The sequence below is a fragment of the Aspergillus melleus genome, assembly GCF_016097325.1.
Source record: "Aspergillus melleus strain CBS 546.65 chromosome Unknown contig4, whole genome shotgun sequence".
Classification (NCBI taxonomy): domain Eukaryota; kingdom Fungi; phylum Ascomycota; class Eurotiomycetes; order Eurotiales; family Aspergillaceae; genus Aspergillus; species Aspergillus melleus.
Window position 1 is genome coordinate 2,518,145 of NW_025763373.1, and position 19,170 is coordinate 2,537,314.

General features: G+C 47.0%; 3 protein-coding genes across 3 annotated transcripts; all 3 read left to right on the forward strand.

The window, feature by feature from the left end:
• Nucleotides 1-1,272: 1,272 nt before the first annotated feature.
• LDX57_007746 (uncharacterized protein) lies at nucleotides 1,273-2,227 on the forward strand (the record flags this gene model as incomplete). Its single annotated transcript, XM_046089463.1, has 2 exons — nucleotides 1,273-1,689; nucleotides 1,742-2,227. 2 exons carry the CDS (start codon nucleotides 1,273-1,275, stop codon nucleotides 2,225-2,227), a joined length of 903 nt encoding a protein of 300 aa, XP_045945433.1.
• Nucleotides 2,228-11,232: 9,005 nt separating this feature from the next.
• On the forward strand, nucleotides 11,233-12,080 carry LDX57_007747 (SUR7/PalI family protein; the record flags this gene model as incomplete). Its single annotated transcript, XM_046089464.1, has 2 exons — nucleotides 11,233-11,623; nucleotides 11,651-12,080. The coding sequence occupies 2 exons, from the start codon at nucleotides 11,233-11,235 to the stop codon at nucleotides 11,797-11,799; spliced, it is 540 nt and encodes a 179-aa protein (XP_045945434.1). The 3' UTR covers nucleotides 11,800-12,080.
• A 3,119-nt stretch (nucleotides 12,081-15,199) lies between these two features.
• LDX57_013065 (transposase) lies at nucleotides 15,200-17,053 on the forward strand. Its single transcript, XM_046094818.1, has one exon. The coding sequence runs from the start codon at nucleotides 15,316-15,318 to the stop codon at nucleotides 16,930-16,932; it is 1,617 nt and encodes a 538-aa protein (XP_045945435.1). The 5' UTR covers nucleotides 15,200-15,315; the 3' UTR covers nucleotides 16,933-17,053.
• The last annotated feature ends 2,117 nt before the right edge of the window (nucleotides 17,054-19,170 follow it).

Genomic DNA, 19,170 nt, shown 5'->3' on the forward strand with positions numbered 1-19,170 from the left:
AAGCGACGGATATCATTGTACCAATGATTCTTCGTAGCTATTATTTCCATGGAACCTGGGGCAAGGCGATATGGCGCACGTCGTACTCATTCCTTGAAAATATTGGGATCAGTTACTCCAAGTCGCTGTCCTTATCACGTAATTCAATGGCAATCAGGGGATGCGCACCTCTGTTGAATAGCCCGGTAGCAAATTCGGATTCCCAATTTACAATGCAACGGATAAGGCTATCTGCCCTCGCCAGTTCTCTATGCCGATTTGGGCCCAATTCGAAGGCCGTCCTAGGCTTGGAGCTGTGGATGCATGTCCAGAGTGCGTTTACGTCCATTGCCTCCAACCAGTACTTGGCCTTCAGTCAACCTATTCGCCATCCTAGATCTTAGCCCATCATAGTCGATGGTTATGCGGGAACCTTACCCTCCCTTAAACCGCTAATAAGTGATATGTTAATGCAGAATCGAGGGCTAATCTACACTTCTATGGCATTTTTGCACACCGCTAATGGACGCGATTTACCCGGGCATCATTTTACTCTGGTGACCCACTTTAGGGACATCGTACGATCAGATATAACTTCTTCAAAAAGGACCAAGAACGGTCGCATCCCGTTCTAGATGCTTGACTGACTCTTATCTCGCTGGCGAGCGCGTACCTATCCTACAGCTAAATGCCAGTGGGGTATTCCAGAAACAACCGTTTCTGCAGATCAGAAGACGGCTGCGATTAAAGATAACCGGGCGAACGACCGCATTTCTGACGATCCCCCTTTCCCTAGTCCCACCCCACCTTGTCTGGGCAATCACCACGGCTGTGGCGGGGATTGAATGGTGGTCGACGACGGCGACTCTAACCGTGTGTTCATGATTCTGGTGACTACTGGTGCGTAATTGATTGCTGTTGCAGAACAGCTTTTCGACCACTGGCCATTACATCTAAGATTCCAAATTTTTTGTCCTGTTCATTAACCCGACAAATACACTTTCCTGGACAACCGCCATCGCCGTGGTGACCGCTCTCACGCATTGACACCGGTGGATAAGATTCAGACTTAGAAGCGTCCAAGATCCCCTCATATAATGAATTGCTGGGTAAATTCCAGACTGCAGCGTTGGTCAGCGGATATTATAAACCTAGGTAGCCAAGATGGTCACATCAAATTATTTTTCTGTTATATAAAGTTCTGATGCCACTGCTCGCCGATTACACAAGGTGACGCGTTACATCCTACGAACGCTAGCGATATCTACGGATCAAACGTGGGTGTTGCTCACTATGTCCTTCTGCGCCTTTTTGACCCCAATCGGCAAGTCCAATGTCCTTGCCTTCGCGTCGGGTGAAGTCTCACCAGAAGTTCGAACACCAGTTGCCGACCAACAGAACAACCTTGAGACAAGCCACAACCCATGCCCTGTGTTATCGCCCGAGTATCGCCATACGTTCTGTGAGACACTGCCATGGAAAGTCTTCTCGAGGAACGAAGACCCGGGCGCAGTAGCCTTTCAACTTCTCCAAGACAGCTGGTATGTATTCAAACATCTGCACCTCGACACCTGGGCGCAGCAGGCAATGGGAGGGTCGCCGGCTGCGATTGTAGCCTTCAACACATATTATAATCGACTGAGCTATTCTCTGTTTCACTTTCTCGGTCAGTGCCCAGAGGAGATCGAGAAATATACGGTCGTTGTCACCGTCAGTCCCCACAAAACTCCAGCGACGTAATCGCATCTAACCTGTTGTTCAGCTGATCCGGTGTAATGATCTCTTTTTAACTATGGCCATATCCTATGCGGTTCGCTGTCGTATGACACTAGAACCTTTTGAACCCCTCACCCTGAATGTCGATTGCATTCTTCTTCCTCTCAAGGCGATCCTTTCCAACCCGGACAAGCACATCATTCGACGGCTGACTGCTCTTGAGGTCCGTTATCGCCGCTATCTAGCCAGTCCAGCCTTGGCCCAGGGCGACGAGTTCCCTATCAACACCGAGTTTCTAATTCAGATCAGCGAAAGCTCACCCGACACAGTGGCTTTACAACTATCTGCAGCTGCCCTGCGTGAATTTCATCAATTGAACCTCCACAGCGTGCAGGCAAAGACCGGTGCTCTGCCTCGGCTTGGTATCAGATGGGACCGCCTGTGCCGCGAGACAGAAGAAGCAGCGGCGGTTCCGGAGCTGGGTGGTGCACTGCAGTCTTTAGTACTGGTGAATGGAAACCGGCCCCCGTAACACAGCACTTCTTATGAATAACTTGTAATAGGACCTTTACAATCTGCGCAATTTCTTTGCCCTTACCGCCGTCCTAAGTGGATTGTCACTGGCTGGTCAGCGGCCAGAACCTATCAGCCACCTCTTTGACTTTGTCCATAGTGAAGGAAATTATAGGCGCTATAGGACCACTGTCCATGAGAAACCATCTCTCCCTTTCCTCTATCCGTTGATTATTGACTACACCCGAGGCAACCAGAAGGCTCTCCAGGATATATTCGGCTTTCTCCATTACCATCACTTCCTCAAGGAAACGAAAGAACGTATATCCCACTACCATCTTCAGTGACGCCGTGTATGAACCTGTACACGGCCTTTTAGGAGCTCATACCAGAATGCCTCCCGTGATACCAACTACCCATTCTGATATCTACCGCAAATGGAAGATGTGGTCCGTATATCAACTCGGAACCAGTGTTCCTGCTTTTGTGTGTGACGAGTCCAATACCAGGAAGGCAACCTCTTCGGTGCAGGGGCGTTGTATGTGTATATTTTACCATTAATTACTTTCCTTGGCGGGTTTTGTGCCAAGAGTCGAAATCCAACGCGCGATTTTGCGAGATCTAATTGCATGTCTCATGCATAGCTTTCCCGAAGCCTACCTTGCAGGCCTGGCTTCCTTACAGTAACGTCCTTATCAATGCCTGCCTTTTTGCGCGCGAGAAAAAAAGGAAAACAAAAATAAAGGTGGTCAAAACCATATAATTCCAACCCATACATCTCGTTCCGCCTATGCTCCATTCTTCTTGCTGCGACGCTCTCGTATTCCCGCAACACTAATTCGGCTGGATTCACTAACGCCGACCCTTAACCCCCAAGCTAACCCGACAGTAAACAACATTCGTTTCCAGGCCACCTAATCACGGATTCTTAGGACCGCATGTCAGGCATAGCACTCCAGTTCTAGCAATTGCACAACTGGCTAACGGCACGGGCGGTACATGGCCTGGGTTCGTGGTTGGAAAGGCCAAACAGGGTACGGGAAGACTGACTAAACAAGCTGGAATGGGAAGCTTCGGCAGACTGCTGTTTCAACGAGCCTGTAGGATCTTGCCGTTAAACAGACCATTTACCACCTCACTGCCTAAATCGGCGACCGGCTGAGTTCCACCTAAATCATAGGCCAAGGAGCGAGAAATGTCGCAAATATCACCAGTAAATGAACCCATTAAGTACCATAGTTCTTTTATCTTTTCTATAGGTTCTTCTACAAGAGACTTGCTAACATGGGAGGCTCATATATGGGTTCTTCCCTTCTACCCAGACGAGTAAGCCCGCAGATCTTCACATTAACATATGCAAGACAAATTATATACATCAAATGCTGGAATGTAGGAGTTGTCCACCCTGGTCACGATCCCAACAACGGTTCAACCTGATCCGAGCTAGCATACAGTCACCCACTTGCCGTACAACTACGCGGCTAGCAAGCATAGTAACCATAGATACTGAGCAAGTAGCCAATACTCAAGGCCCGCAGAAACCGTGGAACCTACATTTGATAGGGGCTGGAGGTTCGGGATGACTAGATAATCGATATGGCATCTAAAATCTCACCTGCACTTTTTCCTCAGTTGGCCGTTTTGCTCAGTCCTTGAGATTGTGGAGGATATATCGGACCAGTAGTCGGATAAATTCAGGTCGCGAGCAGAAGGGTGCTGTTGTCCAGTTGCTCCATTAACCCGTCTTCATAGTATAAACCTTCCTGTGCCATGTGTCATTTCATGCATATGACGTATAGTTATAATAGGTACAGTCCTAGATGATCGAATATAGTCATTGCATCTCAAGTTTACATGCATTGGATACACGGTTAACTCGTGAGTGACAGTCTTTCTCTGATATCCTCCACCATCCTCGGGCTCTTTGACTCTATTGCATAGTCTAACGCACTCTTACCACTACTACTTTCAAGGCTGAGATCAATTTCTTCCCTGTTCAACAAGGTCGTAAATAATTCATTGTTTTCAAATTGGATAGTGACCATTAGTGGTGTTCGACCAGAATCATCTTGGCGATTTACGTCAATCAGGTCGCATTTCAGGAGCTCGGCTGCAATCGTGGTTTGCTTGAATGGGATCGTCCACACAAGTGCACTCATAGCAGCCAAACAACAATTAACGTCGATGTTAGGGGTATGTAGCAGCCGAAAGGCGCTTTCCTCACGTGTCCCGAAAACCGCCGCGATTAATGGATGCATGCGCTGGTATGTTTGGATGTTCACAATCAAGCGCTTGTCCCGCAGTAGCATCTCTAGTAGCTCCAGTGATTTTCCGCCTGCAGCAAGTGCTAAAGGTGAGAACTTCTCACCCAGATTCGGGTCTAAGCGTGCGTCATCAGGAAGCATCTTTACAATATCCTTGTTCCCGTAATCGACTACGAAATAAAAGGTGTTTGGTCTTCAATGTCGCTCATATTAATATCTATATTGTCGCGTCGTAAGAGCATGCTAAGCTGGCGAAGGTCGTCGTTAGACACCGCATAATATACCGGTGTTCGACCCTGGAAATCAGTTGCATTTATGTCGACGCGACCATCACGCAGAAGGATCATTATAATATAAAACGCATCAGGTCGCTGTGCTGCAGCGTGAAGAATTGTCTGTCTAGCATCGTCTCGAACATGCACGTTCACCCGTGGCAGGCTGAGAAAATAGCATGTCGCGGACAAATTCCCTGTTTTCACTGCATGACCAAGCCCGCAACTGCTTTCATAGTCCACGTTATACTGATATAAATATTGTTTCAGCAAACGATACGATAAAGACCTCTGCTCACTCTTACCAGTGAATTTCTATCCTGAGTGCTGTGAAGGGTGTCGGCTATAAAGAGTACCAGTTCGGGTGGTAGGTTTGAAAAGGACATGGTTAAGAATGTAACTGATGCTGTTGATAGATAGTCAGCACGATAAGACCATTTAGACTATGGACAAGCGATAACGTCTCTGAATACTCCAAAACAGGCTTCTTAAACATATTGGGCGCAGTGCCACTTTCAGTGTCTGCGCAGACCAGCATATGATTCGGGAAGCCCGGAGTACGTTTGTATCAGCCATTGTGAGTAGTATGGACCACCTCAACATAAAGAGGCCTCAAAAGAGAGACCGCCTGCAGTAGATTAGTTGTGGCTTGGATGTTCAAGACAGCAAAAAAAAAGGGAGGCTTGGTTTATTTGCCGATTAAACCCTCCAACTCAGCTGTTTGACAGGCCGTCAGCCACGTGCATTTTTCCGGAATACGAACAATATCTACAATGCAATACTGATATCGGCACTGCTAGTGATCCAACACATATATACTATCCATATTCGATTCATATTCCTTGCAATTCAAATTGTCTTGACCTTCGTTATTGGATGTTTTGCAGCTATCGTGATTGCATATGGACTTTGAAGAAATCATGCGAAGATGTGAATCTGGTCATAAATGTATGTTTTTCATCGCACTGACCACGGAACTGGAACAATAGGTCCTTGTTGACCAGGAAATTCCGTCCAGCAATATCAGCAACAATGACCCACTACACATGTGCCCTATAGACAATGTCTGCAGTGTTCCAAAACCAGGTCAGATCTTGTTCACCATTAGCACATATCGGCCTTATTTGCGCAGAAAATTGGGCATTACGGTGTTCACTCTCACGGTGAGCGCATCTCATACTTTCCTGTTTCGGTTTCTTTTTGCGGGTTACCAGCAAATCGGCAAAATACTCCGCAACAAATGCGACCCCAATCAAAATGGAATGGAGTGATACCTTCCATATTCGACTATATTGTATTTACTAACATCCTGATAATCTTTCAGTAAGCTTGTAACCTATAAACATTCAACTACCCTGTGACAAGAATTCCACACACTTCAGCTCTTTGCGCCTTTGTTGGGGCCAACTTTTACTGCAATCTCTTCGCGCGGATCGCAATGGCGACTAGAAAGGGGTGCCAGAGTTATATCAGAAAAAGACATATCTCTAACGCGTGGGTAAAATGTTGGTCAGATGCAGAACTCGTCATTGCCTTATACTTCTACTCTAGAGGAGTGACCATTACACCTATTGCCGGTCTCCTTAGTCGCCGAGGCTTCTCTCGCACAAGACATGCGATTGCATCGAAGTTGAAGGTAGTTGGTGTCACAAATCCTCTGCTAAGGCTGACTCCTAGGAACTGGAACCTCAGTGAGGTAGACAAATGGATTGATGATCTTTCTTTGACGCACGACCAAGTTAACTCATTGATTCAAATTGACAACGAAGACATCGAAATCATCGATAAGGTATGTGGTAACTGTCCTTTCATCCCAGTCTTCTACATTGGAATCTGAGTAGTATATATTTAACAGTCGCAATCTGTCACGGCTTTGTTGAATAAACAGTCCAACATGGAGCGCTTCTCTATTTTCAGGGACATGCATGCCTGTAGCTAGTTTTACCTAGTTTTACGACTCGGTTCAAGCTTGAGAATCAGAAAGACGTCCCATAAACCAATGAACACAAGTAACGGATTACAAAGTCTCAACTAAACTGATATCTAGGACTAATGAATCAAGTATGTAACATATAGAGAGTGCTCCTATTTACCAAGAAGTTCCTTATTCTTTGGCTGGTAATCTATTAGAGAACAGACTGGCATTTGATGTGCAGTCAAGCTTGTTCTATAGGCGCAATAGCCCATTTCGATCCACTCAAATTCCTTCAAACCCTGAGGCCCCAAATTCCTGGGTGCAGTCACCTTTCCCAATACAAATCCATTGATTAGAGAGATAAACGGGGAAATGGCTTGGTGAGTAGCCCGTTAATCTGAATGTTTTGAACTATCCTGAATGTGCTGATGTGAGTTACAATTTATAGGTCGAGCACGTATGACCGGGTGAAATTACCTGGGTTTGCATGTTAGGATCTTGTTTGATGTTGACGGTCGCCCGATACTGTATAACCATACTCTGTTATCCTCGGACGCTAAAAACATATTCAGAGTAGTATTTTTATTAAATGCCTCTCCAATACTCGCCCACGAAAAGCCCACCCACAAAGCTAAATGTGCGCCTATCTATCTCTTGACAGGGTTTTGGGTCAAGTCATCGGCAAAGTCATAGGAAATTAAATAGACTGAGCAACATCTACAGTATTTGAGTGTTTTGGATTCATCTTGTATTGAACCAAAACTGCTGAGGTGTCATATTTGTAGTGTAAGGGAGACGACACGGTCAATAGGTAAATGTGAGCGCGAACGTGGGCGATGAGATGCCCGGCCTACATTTTTTAATTGACATTCTGCTTAATAGCCACTTGCTCAGGTATCATCCTTCCCAGTGTCATGCCATTTACGCTGGAAGTGAGTAATAATGATGTGTTTGTTCATCTTGCTCTGGGTTGTTGGTCACCTTCGAATTACCACCAAGGCCGCGACAAAGCCCGACGATGACCCATGGCATCCCATACATCCTCCCACCCGGCATTTACTCGGCGAAGGGTCATCTTGTACCATGTACAATAGGAGCTATTGTTGCTTTATTGTGCATAAATGCTCTCTTTGTTTATCTCCCCCTTAAGATGTAACCACAGAGTAGCGTTCCGCAAAGTTCATGCGTCCAACCACATCCATTCTGCTCTCCCTATCCGCAGTCAAGGAGCGGCAAAGATCTTCAAGAGATTGATGGAATAGTTCCTTCTAGCGGGTGCGTGGGCGTGATTTGGTTCCGTTTTGTACCCGGTTACCGACCACAAGTAGACATATCGGATATTGTCGAACTCAAAAACCCACACCGCAGTTGTATCCATCGTGAGCCTGCAAACCTTTATTGCTGCATTTTGGAGGCCCAGAATTTCAAATTTTCCGGCAGAAACCCAGAGCTGAAGCAATATGGGTAATTTAGTACAAGCAGCCAATTCACTGGAAATCTCAGCGTGACACATCCAACCAAGCAACTCAGAGAAGATATCCCGATCATTAGCTGGCAAGCAAACTGAGCTTTGTGGAATAAGTTTTACGCTTCCGTCTTTTTATGGGAAATTGGGACGGAGATAACAGGGCCGACTCACGACCGTCTATGTTCACTTTCCCGAAATGCGATGCCAATGAGCCAGAAATCCCCTGTATGCTGTCGACCAATAAGGACGACCAGTCTTTTATCTACACCTAGTCTGTGATCTACGCAGCACTAGGGCGTGTGCTGGACCCAGAATGACTCATTCGACAATCTCTAGTTATCTTTGATGTCCGGCGGATATTTCGGGCGGGAAGGCCATTGTTGGTGGTTGACATTAACCGAGTGTATGAGCGTATGAGCTCAATAATTCATATCGATCGTCCATATCGATAATACTGGGCTACAGATTAATAAATATCCCTTCATACGCTAAATTTCAGGAACTAGCCACGCTGACCTTTGGCAGCCGTAGACTCCCCGAGTACAGAAATAAGCTCACGCTGAAAAAGAGAGCTCACGAGCCATCAGAGAAGTAAGAAACTTCTGGGTCATGAGACATACGTGGAAGCAGCTCTATGCGCAATTCCGAGGTCGCGCTTTGTTCACGGCCGATCCATATCACCCCTGTGCGTCGCCTGTCGGCCCACCGGTAAACGAAACGGTGCAACATAAATAACAGAATGAAAATCGCAGTTCCAGCAGAGGATACACTTGCTGAGATTTTCAAGCTTTGCTTGGATACAGGCTGTGCTCTTCGAAGTTGGTCAAACACGGAATCGTTATCGACGGATCTTGGCGGGGTCTCGGATGCCGTAGTCGTCGTCGATGGCCTCTGATCCGGGCCATCAGCAGTCGTGCACATACCTGTCGTACCTACAGGATTTTCAGAGACCATATGTATTGATTCTGGCGTCATTCTGTCATCATACATTGGCCTGGCAGGCGTCGTCGTACTTGTTCCGGGGTTATTTAACCCCTCAGCCTTGGCTGAGTTACTCGATCGTGGAGGTGGCGTGCTGCTTGGAAGCAAAACAGGATCACCTTGACCGTGTTCATTAACAAATGTCGGCGTAGGAATACCGGTGGGAACCATCTGCCTTTCTGTCGCAACTTTCGATGTCTCTCTGCTATAATTACCGTCTCCTCGACCAGAGGGCAGAGGTGTGATGAGAGGCTTTGTCTGGGTCTTAATGACAGGAGCATTATTTCGCCAGCTTGTTGAAGGAAATTCAACCGCTTGAGTAGGTGTTGACATGGCTGGTTGTGGGTGTGATGGTCGACGTGTGTGTGACGTGCTGGGAGCTGGAGATGAGTCTTCCGCCTGAAGAGGCTCTATGTGTTCAGGTGATCCAGTCTTTTGATTGACACTGACTCCGCCGACTGGAATAGATGTGATGATATTTGCATCAGGTGTTGGTAAAGCCTCTGCCAGTGGTGCAGGTGTTGTGGCGGGATTGAAGCCCACCGGGTGTGTGCCCTGCTCGTGGGCATTACAACCGGTAAAAAGAGAACGATCTGACTTCAGGGACACTATCCAACCGGATGAACTCTCTGTATTCATGTTGTTCCCTAAAGGCGTTTTATCTGCCTCCCTCAGGATAGATGAAACCACGAAAGTCTTGAAACCCTTGAAATTGATGGTATGAGGTCCCGTTTCGGTGACAACGGGAAGCATGTCCGCAGGTACGCTCAGCATACCGAAATTTGTAGTGATTATTGGGCTTTCCATTCCGTCATCGCCACTTGATGATTTGGAGGATGAAAGATGGGACTGAAATGGGGCAGGCAACATATCGGCAGCGCTAGGATTGATTGGCCTCGGTGTGGGCGCAGGAGTTGGTATCAAGGGCGTATTTATACGCGTGCTAGGCAAAGTATCACTCATCATACCAATCGTATCTTGTTTGTGTTGCTCTGCGTTTGGTATTGTCGTTTTCATAGGAACGCTTTGGGATGTAGTAGACGATCCAACAGGCTGGCCAGGAAAAAGCAAAGGACTGCTTTCGATTGGGCCAACATTTCTGGAGCTCACACTGGGCCGTGACCGGCGAAATATTCTTCATTCCTGTCAGTTTCTACGGTGTCGATGTTGCTGGCCACGGTCCAAGAAGGTTTAAACCAACCACGATAGGATAAGCACGCACATACCTGGGAAGCTGTGAGGGAGTTACTGACGGGCTCCTGAGTAGATGAGTCAGGGAGCAGATGGTAGCCACCGAGTCTATTAAGTGCCTAGTAGCCACCATCGTGACAGTACAGAGACGCCTCCTTGAGACAGTTGGTCAGGTGTGTTAACGTTTCGCTGTTACGATTGGACATGGCTAAGGGAGAGACGTTTCTCAAAACGAACGGACGGCCTGGCCATCCACCAAAAGATAAGTTATTCATAGGCCGACAGTACTGTAAACCTGCTCGTGAAACATGAGCATTCATCTATTCCCACTACCTCGGCGGGCATCTTATAAGTCGAGTTTGCTGGGTTTCTATTGGGCACAGAAATAGTCTCCCTACAAGCAAGGTGGATAACATCTCAACTAGGTGCGAGAGGTTTGAGTACCAAGTTCGTGATGGTGCTGGCCAACTGCGCCCACAACGAGATGCAAACCCGCAGTTGCAAGACCCTTCTATTATCGAGCTACTTGCAATTAATAATTGCCTCTAGATGGACTCCAGTGCATGCTACTCGCTCCCAGAGGGTGGTAGCTATTATCCTAAAAAGCCCGAGAGCAGACCAAGCGTTAGATTGTATGTTGGGCCGTCAAGAAAGCACTGGCTATAATTATGTACCAAAACAGGCACACATCTGCGGGCCCTATGTACATAGACACTACCATCTCGTACCACAAGCTTGTGTACGTGTACATAATAGCCACGTCCTACGCCCTATATGTGCAGACGCCTCCAGTCGCAGCCAAATCTCCTATACTTCAGGATGCTCTCTTTTGTAAAACTTGTGCCATTGGTGCTGTCCACCGCGGCGTTAATCTGCCTAGCTATGGTCTTTTCCGCTTGCACATCCACGTCTTCCCCACAAGACCTCTTTTTCATGAAGGTAAATCCGCCCAATACACCCGGTCTGAAATATGGAGCTGATGGAATATCAAAGGTCAACCTGACGGAATTCCCGAAAGTAGACCATCCAAATCTAGGAAGATCCGTTGGTATTCCTGGTGGAGATTCCTCTCCGCTCCAACAGGGCAACCTCGTTGACAGCATCTCGGGGCCGGCAGAGAATGAGGCCGGCCGGGTCAGCGGGCATGTGCAGGATCTATCCGACCGGCTGCATTCACTCCTACCAGAATATTATGTGATTGGTCTGTGGAGTTATTGCGAAGGGAAGCGAGATACACAAACGTCCTCGAACTGCTCAGGGCCCAGTGCTTCCTTTTCCTTCGACTTAGCCGACCTTCTTTCCAACCGGCTGGCCCAGGCAAATGGTGTGTTACCAAGCTTGACGAAGCCAGTTTTGAAGGGATATCGCCAAGTATCACATTGGTCTGTGGTGGCATACGTGATGGCGTTCATTACCACGTTTGTTGCTATTGTTGCCGGCCTGGTTCGGTTCCCATTGGCAAAACTAGTTGCCATCATATCATCAGCGGTAAGCCAATAGGCGAAATAGTAAAGCAGCGCTGACGGCTCATAGGTATCATCTCTCTTGATCATTGGTGCGTCTGTGACGGTGACGGTGGTGTATCAGCTGCTCACGCGCGGCATAAACAGTACGTTGGGGCAAACGGGGATCTCTTCTAGTCTTGGACCACGGATGATGGCCACAACATGGCTCGCCGTGGCGTTTTCGGTTGGCTCGAGTTTGTTTTGGATCGTGGAAAGATGCTGTTGCTGCTGCCTCTGAAGGCTTTGAGTTCTGGAAATCCAGGGCGACATGTATGCGGAGGACAGCAACATAGACTGTCCCTTTAGGTAGTAAGGAGACTACTTCGGAAGCTGCAAATGTTACAACACTTCCCCACAGCAAATGGCAAAGCCTACTATTCATTTTTCAATTTTTGGTCCCAAGGTTTTGAACTTGGCTATTTGTCCGTGTAGGCTGCTAGTGCTCTCTGTCGCCGGGTTTCTGGTAAGCCTGGTCGGGTTTTCGTCCATTGCCGACTAGTTCTATCAGTCTGTCGATGTGCTATCCAGGAGTGCAGAAGTCTCTTAGACATTGTATGAGGCGTTGTTACATTCTCGGCCTGTATATGCTAACTCTAATGATCATTCTACCTACAAGCTGCCCTGTCAAGTAACAGATCCACACAACACTAGGAGACCCAGCAATATACAAGGGCTCACTGGAGCTCTAGTGCGAAAGGAACCAAAGAGAAGACAGTAGAACAAACCCCCCTACAAGGGCGGATACACCCATTTCCTGCGCTCCCGCCCCTGTAAATAAGGCCTGGCTGGCTGACGACGTTCCGGATGCTGTGGAAACTGGTGTGTGGGACGGTGTCGTCTTTGCACGGACCGAACTGCTTCTGATTTCGCTTCTAGCCTTTGTAATTCCAGCTGTTGCACTTGGTTGGGCTGAAGTAAACGCCATGGAACTGAGGGAGAAAGGATGGGTTCCATTCTGCAATCCATTTCTACCATACGTCGAGCCCACGCACTGAGAAATGGTGTCCATACTTGAAGAAACTGGTCGTTGTGATCCCATATTGCATCTGGCGAGAGAAACTGAGGCATAAGCACTGGAAGATGGCATGACGGTTACTGCAATGTTTGACCCAGACTTGGTCCGAGGCTCCGAACAGCTCGGAGTAGACTGAATCACAACGTCATCGGAGACAGACAGGGCCCCAACAATGCTAGCTAGTACTATAGCGAACCAGGCAATGTACATATTGAGATGAGAACTTGTTCACTTTGGATTCTCACGGGCAGGAAGGTCTTATCCAGTTACTCGGTCTGCGGTGGCACGGCGAGAGCATTTATGGGTTACGCTGTAGGCGATGTCATTGCACGTCTCCATGATTTAAGACGACTATGGTATGATTATTTCACTGTCTCTTTTCAAATTATCGCATGTCCATGTCCATGCACTAAGGAAAATGCCCTGGGGGACTTCCTAGAGATGGCTGGCGTAATATAAGTGAGGACTAGTCGGTACGATATGGAATCTCATCTAGGCCACGTAAGGAATCAAGGGCCGTGTATCCCTTTAAATACTTGCACCGTTAAGACTTGGAGCAATTCGGTGTTGTGGCACGCGCTTCCAGCGCCATCAGATTGGCGGGAATTATTACTTTTATTCTGAATGGTAGAGTATGATGAACAGAGTCTAATAAAGGATTGGCAACAGTTGGTCAAATGAGAACCCCCTGGGGTGAGCAAAATTAGAAGGAAATCTGGTCAGGGCATGAACATTTATTCCCCTTTTGCCCGACGACCCACAACGGTGGGCATGTGTAATATACTCTACTGTACACAGGGGTTTTTCATTATGCGGGTTCCCTCGGAACGGTGCTACCTAGCGCTTATTGACCCCAGTCTTCGAATATAATGAGATACCGCCTTTCTTCCTGTTAGCCATGCCCAAGTGCTAGGGGTTTTTGAGCACGTAGCGCGACCCATGCAATTTCAACGGGTAATATTGCGCTTCCCTCGGTGACCCGTCTGCATTAGACTTAGGTCCCTCAGCTATCTGTAGCTTCGTCAAAGTGGAAACGGGAATATTCCACTATACTTTAGGTCCTGGATCTCATCCTGCTACTAGAACCCATATCTATTCAAAAATCTATGGTTACACACTGGTGTTCAATATTCTAACGTGCAGAAATCACTGTGTCAGTAGCCGAAACTGAGACATCGGCGGTTATTTGCTGACGATTTACGTCATATTTATCCCGTCTTGCCCGGCAATATGTGGTGATTTGGTAGGTATTTTGGGGTTGTCTTACTATCCCGACGGTATTATCATTTCCTCTCAACCAACCAGCACGTACCGTGATCTGTGAATCTTTCTTTTTGCCAGCAGCATTCATCACGCTCACAATAGAAAACCGCGTTGGAGTCAACCCACACACATTTTTCAGAGGCGACAAATGCCCGAAGCCGATTTGATGCTAGGCTATTATGCCTGGGGTAACAGCATTCTGACATGCTTAGCCAACCAGAATTGAAGCGTCTAAACCCTTCCAGTTGTCAAACGAGGTTCGTTTAAGCAAGTAACACAGCTTCATACATGGAAGTTATTCCGTATTGAATCAGGTCTATTGGAAATCAACCTGGTATTCAACATGTGTATAAATTATCACATTTTGAAAGTTTATACGCGATACAGAAACAAAATCTAAAATGGAATCAACATTGTCGAGTCAAACTATTGGCAGTGGATTGATAAGAAAGCTCTCGAATATTCTGGTTGTCTATATAACTACCATCTGCCACAAGGCGTTTCCCAGTATTTATTCTTGGGGCCATTGCGTGTGTAAACTTCATGTATGAGATTTCGGCTTCGGTTTTCATACTACGAAACCCGCATACCAGGCTATCCCAGTAACACAATTTGTTGATTTTGGCTCGGCGGAGTCAAGGTAATGTGAGGCCGGTTGGTATGCATTGCGCATCTTGCTCTCTGCTGTTTGTTGAACTGAGGGCTGCAGGTCGTCTTTTAGAAGGATCGAGACGGCCACGGGCAAGTCTAGACATTCGTCTTGGGAATAGGTCTCATTTTGAGATCTATCACGCTATTGGGGCCGATAACAATATATCCAGAGGCTGACGGTTGCCTGGAGTGCCTTCCTACTGCATTCGCCGATAGATATGTGGCGGGTGGGGACGGTTTTGGTGCGCGGTGCTGTACACAGTGTCATTTCAGCAATAGGAAGGGAGCATAATTAGGTTTAAATTATTATTCCTTGTAAGAATAGCTATGTTGCATTGTGTTGGGCAACAAGACAGGAGGGGAATCCTAAAGCGAACGTACTACTACCTCAAATCGGCCAGTGATACGTACGCCGTCAATTCCCTGTACTGCCGAACGTTGTTTACCTAACCGTATCCAAACAGGAATAACGTAATCGGACACCGAACCGCCGCGACACCGAACCGCCGGTCCCTTACCGCTCCTTATTATCAAAAAATTCAATTTTCAATTATTCCATCAAAAACGAAGCTTTTCATCAATATGGAGGCTCTATCTCGAGATAGGAGACTAGCGCTCGCTACTGAGGCCTTTGAAAAAGGCCTTTTCGCTTCTAAACAGGCCTGCGCGGCCGCTTTTGACGTCAAGATAAGCACCTTGAAAGGCCGGTTAAGAGGAGTCAAATCTCGCAGTGAAATAGAGGCAAATTGCAGGAAGCTCTCTATTAATGATGAATTAGTATTGAAGTGGAAAATCCTCGATATGGACTCTCGTGGATATCCTCTTACAATTGCAAAAGTCCGCTATCTTGCAGAGATTCTCCTTGCCGCGAAATTGAAGCCCTCCGCTCCGAATGACATCTTTATAAGCGCTCGCTGGGTCAACCGATTCATTTCTCGCCATGAAGCTGAATTAGAGTCGAAATACACAAGGCGATATGATTACCAACGTGCGAAATGCGAAGATCCCAAGACCATAAATCGTTGGTTCGATTTAGTGCGAAATACCATACAAAAATATGGGATTCTGGACCAAGATACTTATAATATGGATGAAACGGGTTTTCAAATGGGAGTAGCCGCCACCGCGAAGGTTGTATGTGGTGCAGAATCGCGAGAAAGCAATGCAAGATCAGTACAGCCAGATAATCGCGAATGGGTCACGGCAATCATCACGATCAACGCTGCAGGCATCGTTTTACCTCCGCAAATCATTTTTGCAGGTAAAATGCAACAAGAGAGATGGTTTAAAGATATTCCAAAGAGCTACAGGATCAGTATGAGCGAGAATGGATGGACGAATGATAAACTCGGCTTTGAATGGCTTCAATTTTTCGATGATTTTACAGCTTCAAAAACGGCCGGTCAATATCGCCTTCTACTGCTTGACGGCCACGGATCTCATTCCACGCCTGAATTTGATCAATTCTGCAAAGTGAAAAACATCATTCCTTTATATATGCCGCCGCATTCTTCACACAAATTGCAACCGCTTGATGTGGGCTGTTTTTCACCGCTCAAGAAATACTATGGCCAGCAAATCAGCAAGGCTATACAGAATGGAATGGAACATATCGATAAGAGTGATTTTATTCGTCATTTTAAACGTGCATACAAAGAGGCGTTTTCTACGGACAATATAAAGAGCTCTTTCGCCGCTACAGGCCTCGTTCCATACAGTCCAAATAGAGTGCTTTCTAAATTGAAGCCTCTACGATCTTCAACACCTACTCCACCTTCAACTTCATCATCCAACCAATCCATGTATCTCGGTAAAACGCCTGTGAATCTCTATCAGCTAAATCATCAACGTGAAGAGCTTCAAGCGCTGCAAGAATCGGGATTATCATCGCTTATTGCAGATCAAGCGCTTGAGAAGGTCTATAAAGGTGCGGAAATGGCTATGCAGAACGCGGTCCTACTTCAACAAGAAATACGCCAACTTCGTGCAGTAGAGCAATATAAAAAAGACAAGAAAAAGGCTTCACGACGATATCTTCAAGCAGGAGGCACTTTGACCGGTCAAGAAGGGCAAGAAATGGCGAATAAAGCTGCGGAAGAGGCAAGAAATCGGGCTGCTCAGGGACTTTCAACACGCCGGCCACCGCGCTGCAGTAATTTCAATCAGGAAGGTCACAATCGGTTAAGATGTCCTTCCTAATTAAACAATAGAGTACGATTAATTTTTATTACGTTTTCTGCAGTTTTGGGCGTTGAAATCGCTTCATTTTTGATTAAATCGTTGAAATCGAGCGCTTTGATGATCGCGGCAGCGGGCGGCCGGCGGTTCGGTGTCGCGGCGGTTCGGTGTCCGATTACGTTATCGGCTGTCCCCACTTGAACACCTAAAAGAGTATACCAAGCCTGGAATTTGTGGTCAAAGAGAAAGGTGTTTGTTTATTGCGCACCGATAATTAGCGAGTGATATGATGACAGGATAAGGATAATTCGCCAGTACAAATGTTGTCATTGGAACCTGCTTTGTCACATTGGGCTTCCAGAAACGAATATTTACAAAGATCTTTCGCGAGAGTCACCATTGCAGCCATGCACCGATTCGTTCCTACTGCCTCGTACGACCGGAAATGCGGCAAGCTAACTGCCACAGCAGTTCGATCTTGGATGGTGCATCCCCAGAATGAGGCGTTCGGTGTCCTTTCTCTTCACCTGTATCAAAGAGGTTAGATTTCTTCAGTCGCCCCACGAGGGAAGGGGGTCCGTACCAGGGTGATGCAGTGAAGGACAACGTGTCACCTCCCCGCGGCTCACCTGTTCAGTCGGGGACTTGGCGATTGGCTTCATGTCCTGAGTCGAGAATGCTACCTGGCTTTTCTGCCGCGGACAGGCGATGCGTGTGGGGACTGGTCGAGTCATCGTGCCCATCGGTAGAGAGCGCTGGTCGTCTGAACTATACTCGGAAGGGGTAGGGGTGCTGATCGAGATAGAGCCGGACCAAGTTTTCCACATGCCCCGATTTTGTCCACTAGGGATTCGACGTCTGCTTCGGGATCGAGCCTGACGGCGGTATCGCCTTATGTCCTTCTCGAGGAGCCGGAATTTGGTCCGTAGAGATTCCTTCGTTCTGGGCTTGCGCTCGATCGAATACCTCTTAGCCCTGTCCGGCCATGTTAGATGTTCGTGACGAGCCACCCATGGTAGATAGTCTTTTTCTTCTTCTGGAGTCCAGGCCCGGTATTGTCTTCTGGCCATGAGTCGCAGGAGTGAAAATACCAAACGTGGTTTTTTTAGGGGAACAGAGTTTGCAGAGACTGGCGACGGAGCGCAAAAAACAAAATCCTGGTAGGTGTAATTACTGCGAGAACAGAGAGGAGAGATAAAGACATTTAAATATGGAGGATCCGTTGTCTCTGAAGTATTGTCTGGCGGAAGTCGCCTAGCTACTGCAAAAATCCCAGTCTTTTGACCACTTGGTCCACGCTTGAAATGCTCTATGCCCATGTTTCCCTGGGTATGTACAGAGCCGCCCGGAACTGGATTCCATATTTTATATACAACGAGTTGGTTTCAAACCCTAAATGCCAAGATACACTAGACTATATATGGAACAGCTGTGTTGTAATATATGTTTCGCAGACCAGTTCCCTGGACGAAACGATCCGGTACTTGAGTCAGCTGTATGGTCCCTGTATTATTACAGCGCCAAAAATAAAAATACTACCCAGGACGTCGCCCGCGTTGTTGAGGTTAAGAGTCATCACCTCACATTCGAACTGCCCATCACAAAATGGCGAAGACCCTCGATTCCTGGCAGCGTAAGATGATAATTCATATGATATGTAGCAAGAAAGAGCTCACGACATCACAAATTGCCCAGGAAGCGAAATGTAGTGAACGCTCCGTCACTAACATACGCACGAAAATAAAATTATTCGGCAGTGGAAGATCTCCGACAGTCCCCGTCGGCTAATTTAACAACTATGCTTGGGATGACTTCTCAGAGGTAGTGGAGGACGATACATAATATATGACAATAGCAGTGCGCAACTGCCCAAGAATGGGTACAAATGTGTGCAGTGCTTCCTGAAAATCCTAGAGTATGTTTGCAATGATCTAACATCACACGTAGTCACCTCGTTCCTGTCAATGGCGTATAATAGCCCAAAAGAAAACTTGCCAGAAAATACTAATCTTCATTGCTCGAAGATTGTACGGTTCCAAGTAGCTCTTTAGCATATCCCGAAGCAGTTGCAGCCGCATAGCTTTGCCATATAGTATTCCGGTGGGAATCGGAGTAGTTCCAAATCCCTCGAATAACAAGGCAGGGGAAGAAGTTGATCAGGCCCAAAAATTCCTTCTCAGTGCTGTATACGGACGTCTGGTGAGCAATGCTGTCACGGACAATACCACTATCAATAACCGAACCAGTCCATCCAATGGG

Excerpts from the sequence above, each read along its gene's own strand:
- LDX57_013065 (XM_046094818.1), top strand. The coding sequence starts at position 15,316 with ATGGAGGCTCTATCTCGAGATAGGAGACTAGCGCTCGCTACTGAGGCC.